Source organism: Geotrypetes seraphini, chromosome 2 (assembly GCF_902459505.1).
Source record: "Geotrypetes seraphini chromosome 2, aGeoSer1.1, whole genome shotgun sequence".
NCBI classification, from domain to species: Eukaryota; Metazoa; Chordata; class Amphibia; order Gymnophiona; family Dermophiidae; genus Geotrypetes; species Geotrypetes seraphini.
The window spans coordinates 484182167-484197326 of record NC_047085.1 but is presented as its reverse complement, the minus strand read 5'-3'; the positions used below and the strand labels follow the sequence as shown (position 1 = coordinate 484197326).

Genomic DNA, 15160 nt, shown 5'->3' with positions numbered 1-15160 from the left:
AAATACAGCAATGCATTAAAATATAGTACAAATTAAATAACATTAAAAAAAATCATCAGAAAATAACAATGTCCTTATCACCCATCTAGACCAGTCCATACCAGAGGTGGTCATGTTTCAATTTATTTGATATTCTGCTGAAGGGCAAACCATCTAAATGGTTGATTTCCTTCCTGACCAGCAGATGGAGGTAGAAACTGAACTATTCCAGAGATATCACCAGTTTAAGAGTTAATGCAGCTCATAGATGAGGTAGGATTAAAACCCTTGGCATGGTTTGCATTCCTGGAGCTTTAGTCTATAGACAAGTTTCTCCTGGGGTTTGGACTACTGTCCTTATCCTAATTCAGCCTGGAGTATTTGGAGTCTGCTGCTCCAAGCTTTAGCACATGGGTTATATCTCACCAAGCCTGCTGGCACAGGTCCCCATGGGGCCCTACCAGCAGAGTGGGGAAGTTGTTAGCCGCCTCCCCCATCCCTTTTCAGGTCACTGCAGGGTTGAAACAAAACAAATCATATTTTTTGTTTTGTAAGCTTTATCCCTTCAGCTTATCTGGGGAAAGAAAAAAAAGTGATAAAGAAGCAGCGGTTTCAGCAGAGAGCCTTTTAGACCTAATCCTTGAACAAACTAGAAGATTGGGCGACGAGATGGCAGATGAAGTTCAACGTTGAGAAATGTAAGGAGCAGAAACTCGAGGTACAACTATACAATGGGAGGGATATTATTGAATAAGAGTACCCAGGAAAGGGACTTGGGGGTATTGGTGGACATGACAATGAAGCCGCTAAGAGAGCGAATAGAATGCTTGGTATAATCAAAAAGGGTATTACATCCAGAACGAAAGAGGTTATCCTGCCGTTGTATCGGGCGATGGTGCATCCACATCTGGAGTACTGCGTCCAATATTGGTCGCCGTACCTTAAGAAGGACATGGCGTTACTCGAGAGGGTTCAGAGGAGAGCGACGCGTCTGATAAAAGGGATGGAAAACCTGTCATATGCTGAGAGATTGGAGAAGCTGGGTCTCTTTTCCCTGGAGAAGAGGAGACTTAGAGGGGATATGATAGAGACTTACAAGATCATGAAGGGCATAGAGAGAGTGGAGAGGGACAGATTCTTCAAACTTTCGAATAATAAAAGAACAAGAGGGCACTCGGAAAAGTTGATAGGAGACAGATTCAAAACAAATACTAGGAAGTTCTTTTTTACCCAACGTGTGGTGGCCACCTGGAATGTGCTTCCAGAGGACGTGATTGGGCAGAGTACGGTACTGGGGTTCAAGAAAGGATTAGACAAATTCCTACTGGAAAAGAGGATTGAGGGGTATAGATAGAAGATTACTGCACAGGTCCTGGACCTGCTGGGCCACCGCGTGAGCGGACTGCTGGGCACGATGGACCTCGGGTCTGACAAGCAGAGGCATTTCTTATGTTCTTATGTTCCTGGTGTGTCAGGATAAAGGAGGTGAATATCACTGAAACTCCCTTTGGTATGCTGCAGGCCCACTTCTGTGGAACCTGTGGGAGTTGGCCACTAAGCAGTGCTGCTGTCTCATTTTACTGCCAGTGGGTAGTAGCTGTGGCCTTCTAGGCACACCTCAGCAAGCTCCTCTTTTTGAGGAGGACTTGAAGAAGCTTGTCAAGGATTTGGGTAAGATGAAGCTTTAGATTGGCAGAAGATTGGCTGTGGGGGAAAGTAGAGAATGACATGGTGGTTGTTACCCGCGGCTAGCCGCAGGTAACCCGCCAAAACGGTGACCAAATAAAGGTCACCGTGAGATCGGGGACAAGGCCATTCACCACCCCGTGGAACGGTGAATGGTTAGACAGGGCGGTGAACAAGCGTGAACGTGCAGTGAACGAGTGTTCGATCCGGCAGCCCACTCTCTCCCGCCGGCCATGCATCTCCCTCCCTCCCTCCTTTTCCCTTACCTTTTCTTGTTGAAACTGGCAATTTCCATAAGGCTATGAGCTGTATTACAGCCGGAGCCTTGAAGTTGCGTCGCGTTGCCTGCTGGAAAAGTCTCCTTTGACACAACTTCCTGTTTCCGGTTGCATCGGAGGAGACTTTTCTAGAAGGCAACCCGACACGACTTCAAGGCTCCGGCTGTAATACAGCTCATAGCCTTATGGAAATCGCCAGTTTCAACAAGAAAAGGTAAGGGAAAAGGAAGGAGGGAGGGAAATGCAAGGCTGGCCAGCGGGAGGGAGCTGCTGGACCGCGTGAAGGGTGCTGGGGGTGGGGGGATGGAAAGGAGAAGACGCTGAAGACGGGGACGGGGACAGGGCAGTGAAAGGGACAGCGGGGACGGTGACGGGGTGGTGAAGAGGACGGCAGAGATGGGGACGTGGCGGTGAAGGGGAAGGCGGGGACGGGGCAGTGAAGAGGATGGTGGTCCGGGGACTGGGCGGTGACGGGGACAGAATTTTTCCCTGTGTCATTCTCTAGGGGAAAGCTTGAGTTTTAGCTGGCAAGTCATGGACTAGAGACTGGGGAAGATTCTGTTGAGGAAGGAGACTGGCTAGGAGCCCTTCAGTGCCCAAAGGTCTGAACAGATAGCTCTATCAGGGTGCAAATGGGCTCATAGACTCTGGCTCCTTTCCTGGAACCTTTGCCCCAACAGCTTCCAGTGATGGTCAGGTAGGCCTCTTGTTGATGGATGTGAGAGGCAGGTTTTGTCTTAGGAATATGACCGGGAATTCACAGGTGCTCTTTCCAACACTATTTTGGTGTCCCCCTGTGGGTCTTCCACAAACACAGAAGGAGTGAGAATCACTGTCCAGTGCCTTCTGCATTTAGGAGTGATGGAGTCTGTGCTGCCCCTGAAAGAAGGATTTGAGCCAGTACTTCATCTACTTTGTGATCCCAAAGAAGAGAGGCTCTTTTCCACCTATCTTGAACCTTAAGGGATTTGGTGCCTCTCTGTGGGACCCACTCCTTCCTAAACCCTTCCAAGATGGCGGCAAGTAGTGAAAACTGTAAGTGATATGGGTGCAGCTATCTTGAATTTGTACAATCCATGGGTGCTGCCATCTTGGGAAAGGGGTGTGGCCTGTGCAGTTTTACTTCATATAGAGTTACTCCACACAGAGTTACTGTGATGTCATAGCTTCGCAAAGAGGTAGAGTTTAGAATAAAGAGTTGTACGGGGACAGAAATCAAGCCCGTCCCCGGTAAAATCAAACTCGAATCCGCGGGAATCAAACCCATCCCTGCCCGACCCTATAAACTTCAGAAGTAGTTTTTCATTTAATTATGCTGCTGAATTAAAGACACTGGTAGAGACCCATTTACAAATAAGCAAGGACACTTTATTAATTTGGAAATATTAATTGGAAAGAATACATACTTTGTAAACAAGTCTCTACCAGAGTCTCTAATGTAAATATAAATACTCCAGCTGATGAGGACCCTCAAGCTACATCAGAACAAGGACTTCCTCTGAAGGTGGCCAGAGGTCCCTTTTACCAACTTAACAGGCAGCAGTAGCGTTCCTGAGTCACAGATGCTGGCACCTCAGTGGCTCAGGGATGCTGCCAGTGAATGCTGCACTTGGTAGTGGGGAGTTCTGGCCATCTTTGGAGGAGGTCCTCAGCTGGTGGTGCTTGGGGATCCCCACCAGCCACAGCAAAGGTCAACAAGTACTTCAGCACTGTACAAATAAAACCAGCAAAACATTTTCTTTTCTTTTAAAAACAGTGCAAAGACATCTGCTATACACATTTCCCAAAGCTAATATATTTCAGTCAATAAATTCCTTTTTTATTGTCTGGAGACTTATTTTTCCATCAAGTTGGTCCCAGTTTCTGTTTTTTCCACTTTCCCGTCTTTGCAAATTCTTCTGTTGCTGTCCATTGGTTCCTCCTACCATGGTCCAGCATTTCTCCCTCTCTCTTCCCTTCTTCCCATTGTACAGCATCCTTACTCCCTTCTGACCTGGATCAATCTCCCTTTTTTCCCCCTCCCCACTCCTGCATAGCATTTCTTCCTCTCTCCTCCACCTCCATGTGCAACATGCCTTTCTCTCTCTCTTACTGTCCAACATCTCTCTTTTTCTCATTCCCTCCCTTGTTGCAGAGGGAGCTGGGAAAGAAAGGGATTCAGGGTGTATCTCTCTCCTATCCCCTTTACTGCCACATCCAACATTTATCCCTTTCTCATCCCCAGGACCATGTGCAGCATCTTTTGTGCCTGCCTACCAGCCCTTTGCACATTTCTCCTTCTATCACCCCTCTTCAGCACCATGCCACATCTCTCCCTCCATTCCCTCCACCACTGTGTCTGTCATTCCTCCCTCTTGCATACCTTTCAACCAGTCCCATTGGTCCCTCTCCACCACAACATTTCTCCCTCACATCTTTTTCTTCCCTATACATTTGTACCTCACTCTTCTCCCTCCCTATGACCAAAAATTATCTTTTCTTCCATTCCCCATGTACACCAGCTCTTTCCCTCTCACTGACACACTCATGCCAAACAATTCTCCCTTTCTATTCCCTCCCCCACCTCAGCATCTCTTTCCCTTCCTCTCTCCCTTCTCTGTCCCAAGTTCATGCCCCCTCCCTCCTTCTGTGTCCAAACGCATTCTCTCCCTCCATTCCGTGTCCCAGGTCCGGGTCCCTACATGCTCCCTCCTTTATCCCAAGTTCATGCCCCCTCTCTCTCCCTTCCTTGGTCCAACATGCATGTGCGTGCCCACTTACTCCTGCCCTCCTTTTCTGCCCCCCTCCTGCAAGCCTGTAAAGTAGCCGTCCAGGTCGGTTGCCTCATTCCTGCCTTCTAGCCGCACTTCTTTACAGGGGCATGGGCCCTGCATGCCGCACATGGCTGACCTGAAGCCTTCCCTCCAACATCAGTTCAGATGTCAGGGGAAGGCTTCCAGGTCAGCTATAGGTGGTGTGCTGGGAGCTCTGCACACTGCTTTGTAGAGGAGCCAGTGTGGATGGAGGGCAGGAAAAGGAGGCGCACCAAGATATTAGAGCCCCTCAAGCTGCCTCCAACCCTGTGAGATCCCCGCAACCATGAGGATGGGTCCTCACAAGGATCCAAGGGGGCATCCCCACGGGATCCCCGTGACCCGATGGAGAACCCTGCAAGATTCCCATCATCTCTGTTCCCATGCAGCTCTCTAGTTTAGAGCAATAGCAGTACAAAGAGGGACATATACTAAATTTATAAAAATATGGGGGCCATTGGCAAAATATTGTAGTGCACTTCTTCTCTTCTCCTTTTCGTTTTCTTTGTTTTAGCACACTAAAGGGGGAGGGAGTTGGAAATAATGTTACATATTATGTTATACTATGATATTATAATATGTGTATATTTTTTTTTATTTTATTGAAAATATGATGAAGGGTGGGTGGTAGGGGGGGTTATTGATTTTACTAGATGTTTATATGGTAGATATCAAAGTGCTATTCTGGAATAATTTGTTGTAATATACTCTTTTGTGCACTTATTGTTTAATTTGAAAACGAATAAAGAATTATTTTAAAAAAACCAAAAAAACCTTTTTCAATCAGGGTTCAGGTGTAATAAATTATATATTACTAGTAAAAGCTCTGCAAGTTCATTTTTCAATTCTGTCAGTATCTGGAATATATACCATCTGGTCCAGGTGATTTGTTGCTCTTCAATTTGTCAGATTTCCCCATTACATCTTCCAAGTTTAAAGATTTATTTTAGTTTCTCCGACTTATCAGCACTGAATACCATTTCTGGCAGTGGCATCGCTTCCACATCTTCCTTAATCTTTCTGCTATGGCCTTGTCTTACATGAGTGTCCCGTCTATCTCTCAGTCATCTAGTGGCCCAACTGATTCTTATACCGGCTTCTTGCTTCTAATATGCCAAAAATAGTTTTTGCTATGTTTTTCAGCCTCCAATGTAATCTTCTTTTCAAAGTCTCTCTTTGCCTTCATTATTGGCTCTTTGCATTTGATATGCCATTCCTTATACTGTTTCCTATTATTTTCAGTCGGATCCTTTTTTCCATTTTCTCAAGGATTTTCTTTTAGCTCTAACAGCTTCCTTCACCTCACTTTCTAACCATATCAGTTGTCATTTGGCCTTCCTTCCTCCTTTTTTAATAGCTGGAATACTGTATACTCAAATATATATCGAGATTTATGGGTCAAAAAATTGGGGTATTGGCTTATATTTGGGTCAGCATCCACCTGCCCCCCTACTGGATGTGTTGCATGTCCGAGAACTCGCTGCAGCCATTAAGTTAGCGGCTCTTGATAGGGCAGGAGCGCAGGATGCTTGATTCTGCCCCGGTACACCGCTGGACCACCAGGGATTCGAAAGGTACACAGGTGAGGCGGGAGGGAGGTAAAAAATCCCTCCTGTCCCGCCCACTGCTGGACCACTGGGTCATACGTTAGGCCTGGTAGAGGCCTGCAAGACATCGGAAGGGAGGGGGGACAGAGTACGGATCCTGGCAGGGAGGGAGGGGGGAGAGGGTGTAGAGCCTGGAAGGAAGGGAGAGTGGTTGAATGCAGAGCCTGGTGAGGCACATGAATATTAACCTCCCCTCACCCCAGTTTATATTTGAGTCAACCTTTTTCCCTCCTTTTTGGGGGGAAAAAGGTTACCTCGGTTTATATTCGGGTTGGATTTCATTTGAGTATATAGAGGTAGACTTCAGAGGGTAGTGGTAAACGGTACCCTCTCCGATACGACGGAGGTGATCAGCGGAGTGCCGCAGGGCTCAGTCTTGGGCCCGATCCTATTTAACATCTTCGTAATAGACTTGGCTGAGGGGCTTTGAGGTAAAATTACATTATTCGCCGATGACGTCAAACTATGCAACATGGTAGGCAACCGCACAACAGATGAAAGCACAGTGCCTGATAAAAGCTCAATGCCCGACAGTATGACGCAGGACCTACTCCTGCTGGAGCATTGGTCAAAGACTTAGCAACTAAGTTTCAATGCAGAAAAATGCAAGGTCATGCACCTTGGCGGCAAAAATCCATGCAGGACTTACACCCTAAATGGTGAGATCCTAGCAAGGACTGTAGCAGAACGTGACTTGGGGGTGATCATTAGCGAAGGCATGAAGACTGCCAATCAAGTGGGGAAAGCTTCATCCAGGACTAGACAAATCATGGGCTGTATCCATAGAAGTTTCGGCAGCCGTAAGCCCGAGGTCATAATGCCGTTGTACAGATCCATGGTGAGACCCCATCTGGAATACTGTGTACAATTCTGGAGGCCGCATTATCAAAAAGATGTGCGGAGAGTTGAGTCGGTTCAGCGAATGGCCACCAGGATGGTCTCAGGACTCAAGGATCTCCCGTATGAGGAACGACTAGGTAAGTTGCAGCTGTACTCACTTGAGGAACGCAGAGAGAGGGGAGACATGATCAAGACGTTCAAATATGTCACAGGCCGTATCGAGGTGGAAGAGGATCTCTTTTTCCTTAAAGGACCCACGGCAACAAGAGGGCATCCGTTGAAAATCAGGGATGGGAAATTTCATGGCAACACCAGAAAATATTTCTTCACCGAAAGGGTGGTTGATCGCTGGAATAATCTTCCACAACAGGTAATTGAGGCAAGCAGCGTGCCAGATTTTAAGAAAAGATGGGATTGGCATGTGGGATCTCTTCATGGAGGTAGTTAGGGGGTGGGCCATTAGTTTGGGCAGACTAGATGGGCCGTGGCCCTTTTCTGCCGTCATGTTCTATGTTTCTTTGTTCTATGTTCATTCTTTTGATATTCCTGTGATCTTAATTTATTGGTCAATGATTTGGGTGCTTCCTTAAAATCACTGTAATCTGAACAAATTATTCTATACCAAAAAATTGTGAAAAGGGCAGACTTTCTTTTATACAGGTCAGATGACAACTATTAAATTCTAAAATAGTTTTGTGGTCAGTTTCTTTAATATGGACTTTGGTTTAAAAAATTGGTTTCTTGTTCAACCTCCACTTCCAAAAATTTGAGTTTAATCTTGGAAAAATGATAGGTGAAATTAATTCAGTATATGAGTCATATGAATTCAGCCAATCAAAAAATCCTTAGAAATTGTGCTTCATCATCTGTCCACAATATCCATTTCATAGTGTTGTCACTTTTTCAAGTATTCTAAGTTAACCCAAAGAATAAAACCAGTGATTTTTATGTCGACAGATTAGGTTCTTACCTCAGTAATCTGGATTCTGTTAAGATTCACAGGAGTCCATGCTTTAGCTGTTGATTCTCACTTTCTGTGAAACTACAGAAGAGTATCACTTTAAAATCTTGAACTCCTCCCCTTCTGCAGTAGAGAACAGTTCAGTTGGTACCAAAGCAATCCACTGAAACATAAGGAGAAGGAGAGGCACGAGGAACTTCCCAGGCAACAAACATTTTCTGCTCTGCTCTGAAACTTAGGAAATAGAACAATGATCAATAAACATTTAACAATCTAACAGTGAACAATGAATCACGTATATGAGTAACTAAGAGCCAACCTGCTAAGTGCAACTATTAGGGACCAGAGAACCCTCTAAAGGAAAAAATAATAGGAACCCCCCTGTTCCTGTAACAACGGCACTACTTAATCTTAGATACAGGCAATGTCCGAGGCAGAAATCATGTGAAGCTAAAGATCGCACAGAGAAGGCAGTACAGACTCTAGTGTAGCTTAACACAACCCAAATTATTGAGGTAAGAATCTAATCTGTCATTACATATACACCTGAGTCCGTACTTTAGCTGACATGCCAAAGCAGTGCCAGACATCTAGGGAGGGACGGATGAGTCTGCCCACAGAACCGAGGACCCCAAAACAGCATCCTCAAGCTGCCTCATCCACTCTGTAGAACTTTGTAAAGGTATGAAGAGTAGCCCAATAGGATGAACTTTTGAGAAACATACTCCTATTTAGCCCCATAAACTATTATTAAGCTAGACCTAGGGAAACCACTGCTTATCCCTGGAGTTAAATAGCATGGAATCTTGCTACTTTTGGCATTCTTATCAGGTACTTGTGACTTGGACTGGCCACTGTTGTAAATAATATACTGGGCTAAATGGAGCCTTGGTCTGACCCAGTAGAGCTACTCATGTTATTATATACAAATTGCAAATGATAAAATGAAAGAAGAAACACTGTTCCATGCTGTGTGAAGCACTTTTTTAATCACAGGTATATGTGCATTCTTATTTTTTTCGCAGGTCCGTGAACTGGAGAATCAGTTAAGTCAAATCAAAAATTCGTCCACGGAGGTCAACATTGATGAGGACATATTGGGTCTTGCAGTGCCATGGAAGGCCCCAGCTCAAAAGAAGAACATTTTCCAGATTCGTACTATGGAGAAAGAAAGAAAAGAAAATTTGGAGGTAAGCTGCTGGTATCATAGAAACATGACGGCAGATAAAGGCCAAATGGCCCATCTAGTCTGGCCTTCCACAGTAACCATTATCTCTTTCTCTCTTTGAGAGATCCCACGTGCCTATCCCAGGCCCTCTTGAATTCAGACACAGTCTCTGTTTCTACCACCTCTTCCGGGAGATTGTTCCATGCATCTACCACCCTTTCTGTAAAAAAAAGTATTTCCTTAGATTACTCAGGAGCCTATCACCTCTTAACTTCATCCTATGCCCTCTCATTACAGAATTTCCTTTCAAATGAAAGAGACTCGACTCATGCACATTTATATTACATAGGTGTTTAAACGTCTCTATCATATCTCCCCTCTCCCACCTTTCCTCCAAAGTATTCAGATTGAGATCTTTAAGTCTGTCCCCATACGCCTTATCATGATGACCACACACCATTTTAGGAGCCTTCCTCTGGACAGACTCCAACCTTTTTATATCTTTTTGAAGGTGCGGCCTCCAGAATTGTACACAATATTGTAAATGAAGTCTCATCAGAGTCTTATACAGAGGCATCAATATCTCCTTTTTCCTACTTGCCATACCTCCCCCTATGCAACCTAGCATCCTTTTAAATTTTATACCCTTTTAAATTTTACTGTTAACCGGCCAGATATTTGTTGATGGTCGGTATATTAAAAACTAATAAACTTGAAATTTGATCCTTCTAGCTTTCGCCATCACCTATTCAACATGTTTGGTCACCTTAAGTTCATCACATACAATCACACCCAAGTCCCGCTCTTCCGTCGTGCATATATGTTCTTTGTCTCTCCGCCGGTTAAAAGTCATCACCAACATCTTTTCTCACATCAAGCAGCATTATGGGATAAAGACCTGGAACAACTGCTCGTACCTACTACTTATAGGGAATTCAGGAAACGCCTAAAAACACATAGTACTTAGGTAACTGACCTATACAATCTTAGTCCTCAACAAATGATCTTTAGAACTGTTAATCACTAACTCTGAACTATGTTTATTGCACTCAAGCTGTAATACCTATTAATCATTGTAAACCGCATAGAACTTCACGGTCCTGCGGTATATAAACTGTTATTATTATTATTATTCTTCACCCCCTAAATCAGGGGTGTCCAACCTGTGGCCCAAGGGCCATATGTGGCCCCGTGAAGTATTTTGTGCGGCCCCGGTCAAGGGCGATGATGTGTTTTCCTCTGCTGCTCCCGGGTGTTTACTATCTTGCCGGCTCCCTCCTCTATCTTGCTGCAGCATTTGCGTGGCCCCAGAAATATTTTGTTTGGCCAATGCAGCCCAGGGAAGCCAAAAGGTTGGACACCCCTGCAAATTGTACCGTTCCCTTTGGTTATTATGAAACTTTTTTTATAGGTAAATAGAATAACAACTCACAACCACAGAATACAGAGAAGGATTGTAACAGTTTCAATAAAAGTCAAAGGAGGGCACCTCCCCCCCAAAGAGGACTGGACTCTGATGTCCTCTCAGGGAACGAAGAAACCCAAACACCCCCCAACAGGCCCATACCCCCCTTCCCCCCAAACCCCTCCACCCCCCAACCCCAACAGAAAGAATCCCAGGTCAGACAGGTGGAGCAGAATACAGTTGCAACCCATTCACAATTCGACTACGACTCCGCGGCGGCAAACTGTCCAAGTAGGGAAGCCAAGTATGAATAAAGTCACTACTCTTTCGGCGAGAGGAACAAGCCAGCCGGGCCTCCCAACGCATCAGCTCATGTAGTTTGTTCCTCCAATACCAGAAGGAGGGAGGAACATCGGCCAGCCAATGGTTCAAGATACACTTCTTCCCTAAAATATAACATTTACTCAAGAACAACTTTTCAGCGGAAGAAAAAACAGAAAATGCAGGGAAGTAAGCAAACAACATGTGGAAAACAGAAAGAGGAACAGGAACCCGAAGGAGATCCTGCAGGAAGGAGGCCAGAGCCCCCCAGAAACCCTGTATACTCTCGCAACTCCAAAAGCCATGAAAATAAGAGTTCACTTCAGTGTTACAGGTGAGACAAATCTGGGTATCCACACAGCCCATATAGAAGGCCCGGCTCTGGGAGGTATAGGCCCGCAGCAAGGTCCTGTAATGGCACTCTCGCAGCTCCGCATTTGATACTAAGGCCGGAATCCGGCGTATAGCGTGGAGCAACTAATCCGCCTTAAGCTCCCTCCCCACATCCCTCCGCCATGCCTCCAAAACCAAGGAAAAGTCATGGGGAGGCTCCAGGGCTGCAAGCCGCCTTTGAAAAAAAGAAACCGAAATCTGAGGTTCCGGATCCTCCCCCCCCTCCAAAAAAGCTCTAAACCGTATCCCAAAGGACAATGAGAGAGAATCTCTAGGAAGCGAGTGCACATAGTGACGCAGCTGACAATGCGCGTAATAAAGCCCTTGAGAAGGAAGACCCCCCCTGTTGCAAATCAGCGCAGGATTGCAGCTCCCTGTCATCCCGCAGAACCTGAAAGAGAAATTCACAGCCCTTAGCCCGCCATCTTCCAAAAACTGAAGGCACTAATCCCGGAGGGAAAGAAAGATTACCGGCCAGGGGCAACAACACACTAACCCGAGAGTCCTGATGCCACATGGGAAGAATCCGCCGCCACACCTCCCAAAGAGGGCGAAACAAGATACTACGTCTACCAGGAGCAGGCACCTCCACCAACCGCGCGTGCAAAAGAGACAAAAGGTGGGTAGGATAAAAATAATTGCGTTCGAAGGAGATGTCCGTATATAGAGCGGTACCCAAAGCCCAATCTCGAATATGCCGCAATAGACAAGCCCAGTTATAGAACCTGAGATTCGGCACCCCAAAGCCTCCCCGGTCCCACAAACCCACCATAAAGCACCACCGTAGCTTAGGCTTGCGGCCTCCCCAACAGAACCGCGAAAGCAAAGAGTAAAAAGTCCGTATGTCCCGCTGCAAAAGACACAAGGGAAGCGTCTGCAGGACGTACAACCATCGAGGAAAGAGCACCATCCGAAAGAGATGCACTCTTCCCATCAAGGAGAGCGGCAACTCCCGCCAAGCAGCCAGAACCGATCCCATAGAAGACAAGAGACGCGTAACGTTCAACCTATAGAGTTCCCGCACATCCATGGAAAGCCGGATTACCAAATATCGAAAGGAAGAATCAGCCCATTTCAATGGAAAAGTCCCTCCCCAAGACGCCCGGAGCCCCGCCGAAGAAGCCAACGCCTCAGATTTAGTCAGATTCAATGCAAACCCCGAAAAGTCCCCAAATTCCCGAACACTCTCCAAGAGAGTAGACAAGGAGCGGTGTGGATCAGACAAAAAGACCAAAAGATCATCAGCAAAAGCTGCCACCTTAAAATGAGTGGCACCCAATTGAAGGCCACAGATGTCCACATTAGCTTGCAGCTCCCGAATCAACGGATCCAAATAAAGAGCAAAAAGCAAGGGCAATAAAGGGCAGCCCTGGCAGGTACCCCTCCGAATCGGAAAGGAGGCCGAAAGGCCCCCGTTCACCGAGATCTACGCCGCTGGATCACTATACAGCGCTTGGAGAGCATTGAGAAAGAAAGGGCCAAACCCGTACGCACGAAGCACAGCAAAGAGGAACCCCCACCCCACTCGATCAAAGGCCTTTTCAGCATCAAAACTAATAAGTAGGGTGGGGGTGCCCTCCACGCCAGCCTTCTCCAAAGCCAACAGAATACGACAAATGTTTTTAGACACCGGACGAGCACGTACAAAGCCCACCTGCTGGTCAGACACCAACGAAGGCAGTACCAGGGCCAAACAATTGGCCAGCACTTTAGCCATCAATTTTGTCTCAAAATTCAGCAAGGAAATGGGTCTATAGGATTCCGGCAAAACCGGATCCCGATCCGGCTTGGGAAGAACGATAATCTGCGCAAGATTCAAATAACGGGGCAAAAAACCTTTAGCAACGCTCAAATTAAAAATCTCCGACAAAACCGGGGCAATCTCGGAAGCGAGCAACTTATAAAACTCCCCTCGAAAACCATCGGGCCCCGGCACCTTGCCCAACGGGCACGCATGAATCACACTCTCCACCTCCTCAGCAGTAAGAGGACAGTCCAACATATCCGAGTCAAGGATCGATAGGCGGGGCAAATCCAAACTATCCAAATAGACCTTACCATCAAGGAGGTCCGGGTCAGGCGAATCATACAAAGCGGCAAAAAAATCACGTAAAATACGACTAACATCTCCAGGCTTATGATGTAGAACCCCCCTGAGTCTCTCAACGCCGCCACACCGGACGCCCCCCGATGAGAGCGGGCCAACCGAGCCAACAGCCGGCTACTCTTATTGGCAAACCGAAATAGTTGGAATTTATAGTGATCCCGTGATCTCATTGCTCCCCGATGTAAGAGCTCATTCAAATCCTGCTGAGCCTCTAAAAGCTGCGTCCGGAGCCCCAAAGAGCCACCACCAGCATACCGTCTCCGCAATAGCAAAACCCGACGCTCCAGCGCTAATATTGTCCGGTGCCGCAGTTTAGTTTCGTGGGCCACAAACGCCAAGATCTCCCCGCGTAATACGGCTTTCGCCGTTTCCCAATACAGGATGGGATCGTCTCTATGCTCCAAATTTGTATGTTGGAAATCCCTCCACTTACGCAACAGAAAATCATGAAATCGAGCATTCCGATACAAATGACAAGGGAACATCCACCGGGCGCCACCCCCTCTAGAGGGCCCCCACTGCCAGTCCAGACTCACCCACGCGTGATCGGATATCTCAATGGGGCCAATCACTGCGTCCTGAACCACCGGAAGCAACTCCCTGGACAAGAGAACCAGATCGATCCTAGAAAGTGTACCATGGGCCCTAGAAAGGTGGGAATAATCCCGTTCCACCGGGTGCAAAACCCGCCAAATATCCAACAAATCAAGTGAAGAAGCCAAAAGCTGAGCCCCCGTACAAGTTTTGTGGGCCTCCCTTCCCGCTGAGGAAGAGCGGTCCAGCCTCGGGTCCGGAACCTCATTAAAATCCCCCCCAAGCAACAAAGGGATCTCACCAAATTGCAACAAAAGAGAACGCAGCTTTCTAAAAAATTTGGCGGAGGGATTATTAGGAGCGTAGAGGTTACATAAAAGCAGAGGTTTATTGTTAAGAGTAACCGAAGCGATCAAATACCGGCCCCCAGGATCCTTGAGAACCCTGTGAGTCTGTAGCGAAAGGCCTTTACGAAAGAGAATCACAACACCTCCCTTCCCCCCCAGAGCCGGAGCCTCCAGATGATCACCCACCCACCATGTACAGAGCTTAGCATGTTCCACAGAGGTTAACCGAGTTTCCTGTAGAAAAGCCAAGGAAGCTCGTTTCCGATTAAGCTGCTGTAATATTTTAAAGCATTTAATTGGGGAATGAATACCCTCCACATTCCAGGAAATCAGTTTATGTTCCAGAAAAAACAAGATAGAGATAACATAGCAAGTACAATAGAACCCTTTGAGCAGAACCAGAGGAGTGTCCCAGCCACCACCCCCCCAGCCATATCAACCACCAAGAAGCCCTCCTGACCCCCACCAGTCTGAACCTAGGAATACCCCAACCCTCCAAAAACCTACCCCTCCCCCTCCCAGAAAATCCCCACCTTCCCCAACCCCCCCGCTTCCCCCCTACCCACCAGCCACACCACAACCCAACGGTTGCCACTTCCTGAAAGCAAGATACGCCCACCACAGGATCAACAGGATATCCAGACACCAACCCCCCCTCCCCCCGACTCTCAACCCCTGGTCTAGCCACACCCACCCACCAGCCCACCGAAAACAAAGGAGCCCCCAGACAACAAACAACCAA

The 15160-nt window shown here is 46.9% G+C and overlaps 1 protein-coding gene across 3 annotated transcripts in view; it reads left to right on the top strand.

Moving 5' to 3' along the window:
- The window catches only part of CCDC13 (coiled-coil domain containing 13), a 137704-nt gene that overhangs the window by 55695 nt on the left and 66849 nt on the right, over positions 1 to 15160 (top strand). For all 3 annotated transcript variants that reach the window (XM_033931794.1, XM_033931795.1, XM_033931792.1), the window contains one exon: positions 9169 to 9333. In XM_033931794.1, coding sequence (XP_033787685.1) covers positions 9169 to 9333 — 165 coding nt within the window. The remainder of the gene's footprint in view (positions 1 to 9168; positions 9334 to 15160) is intronic.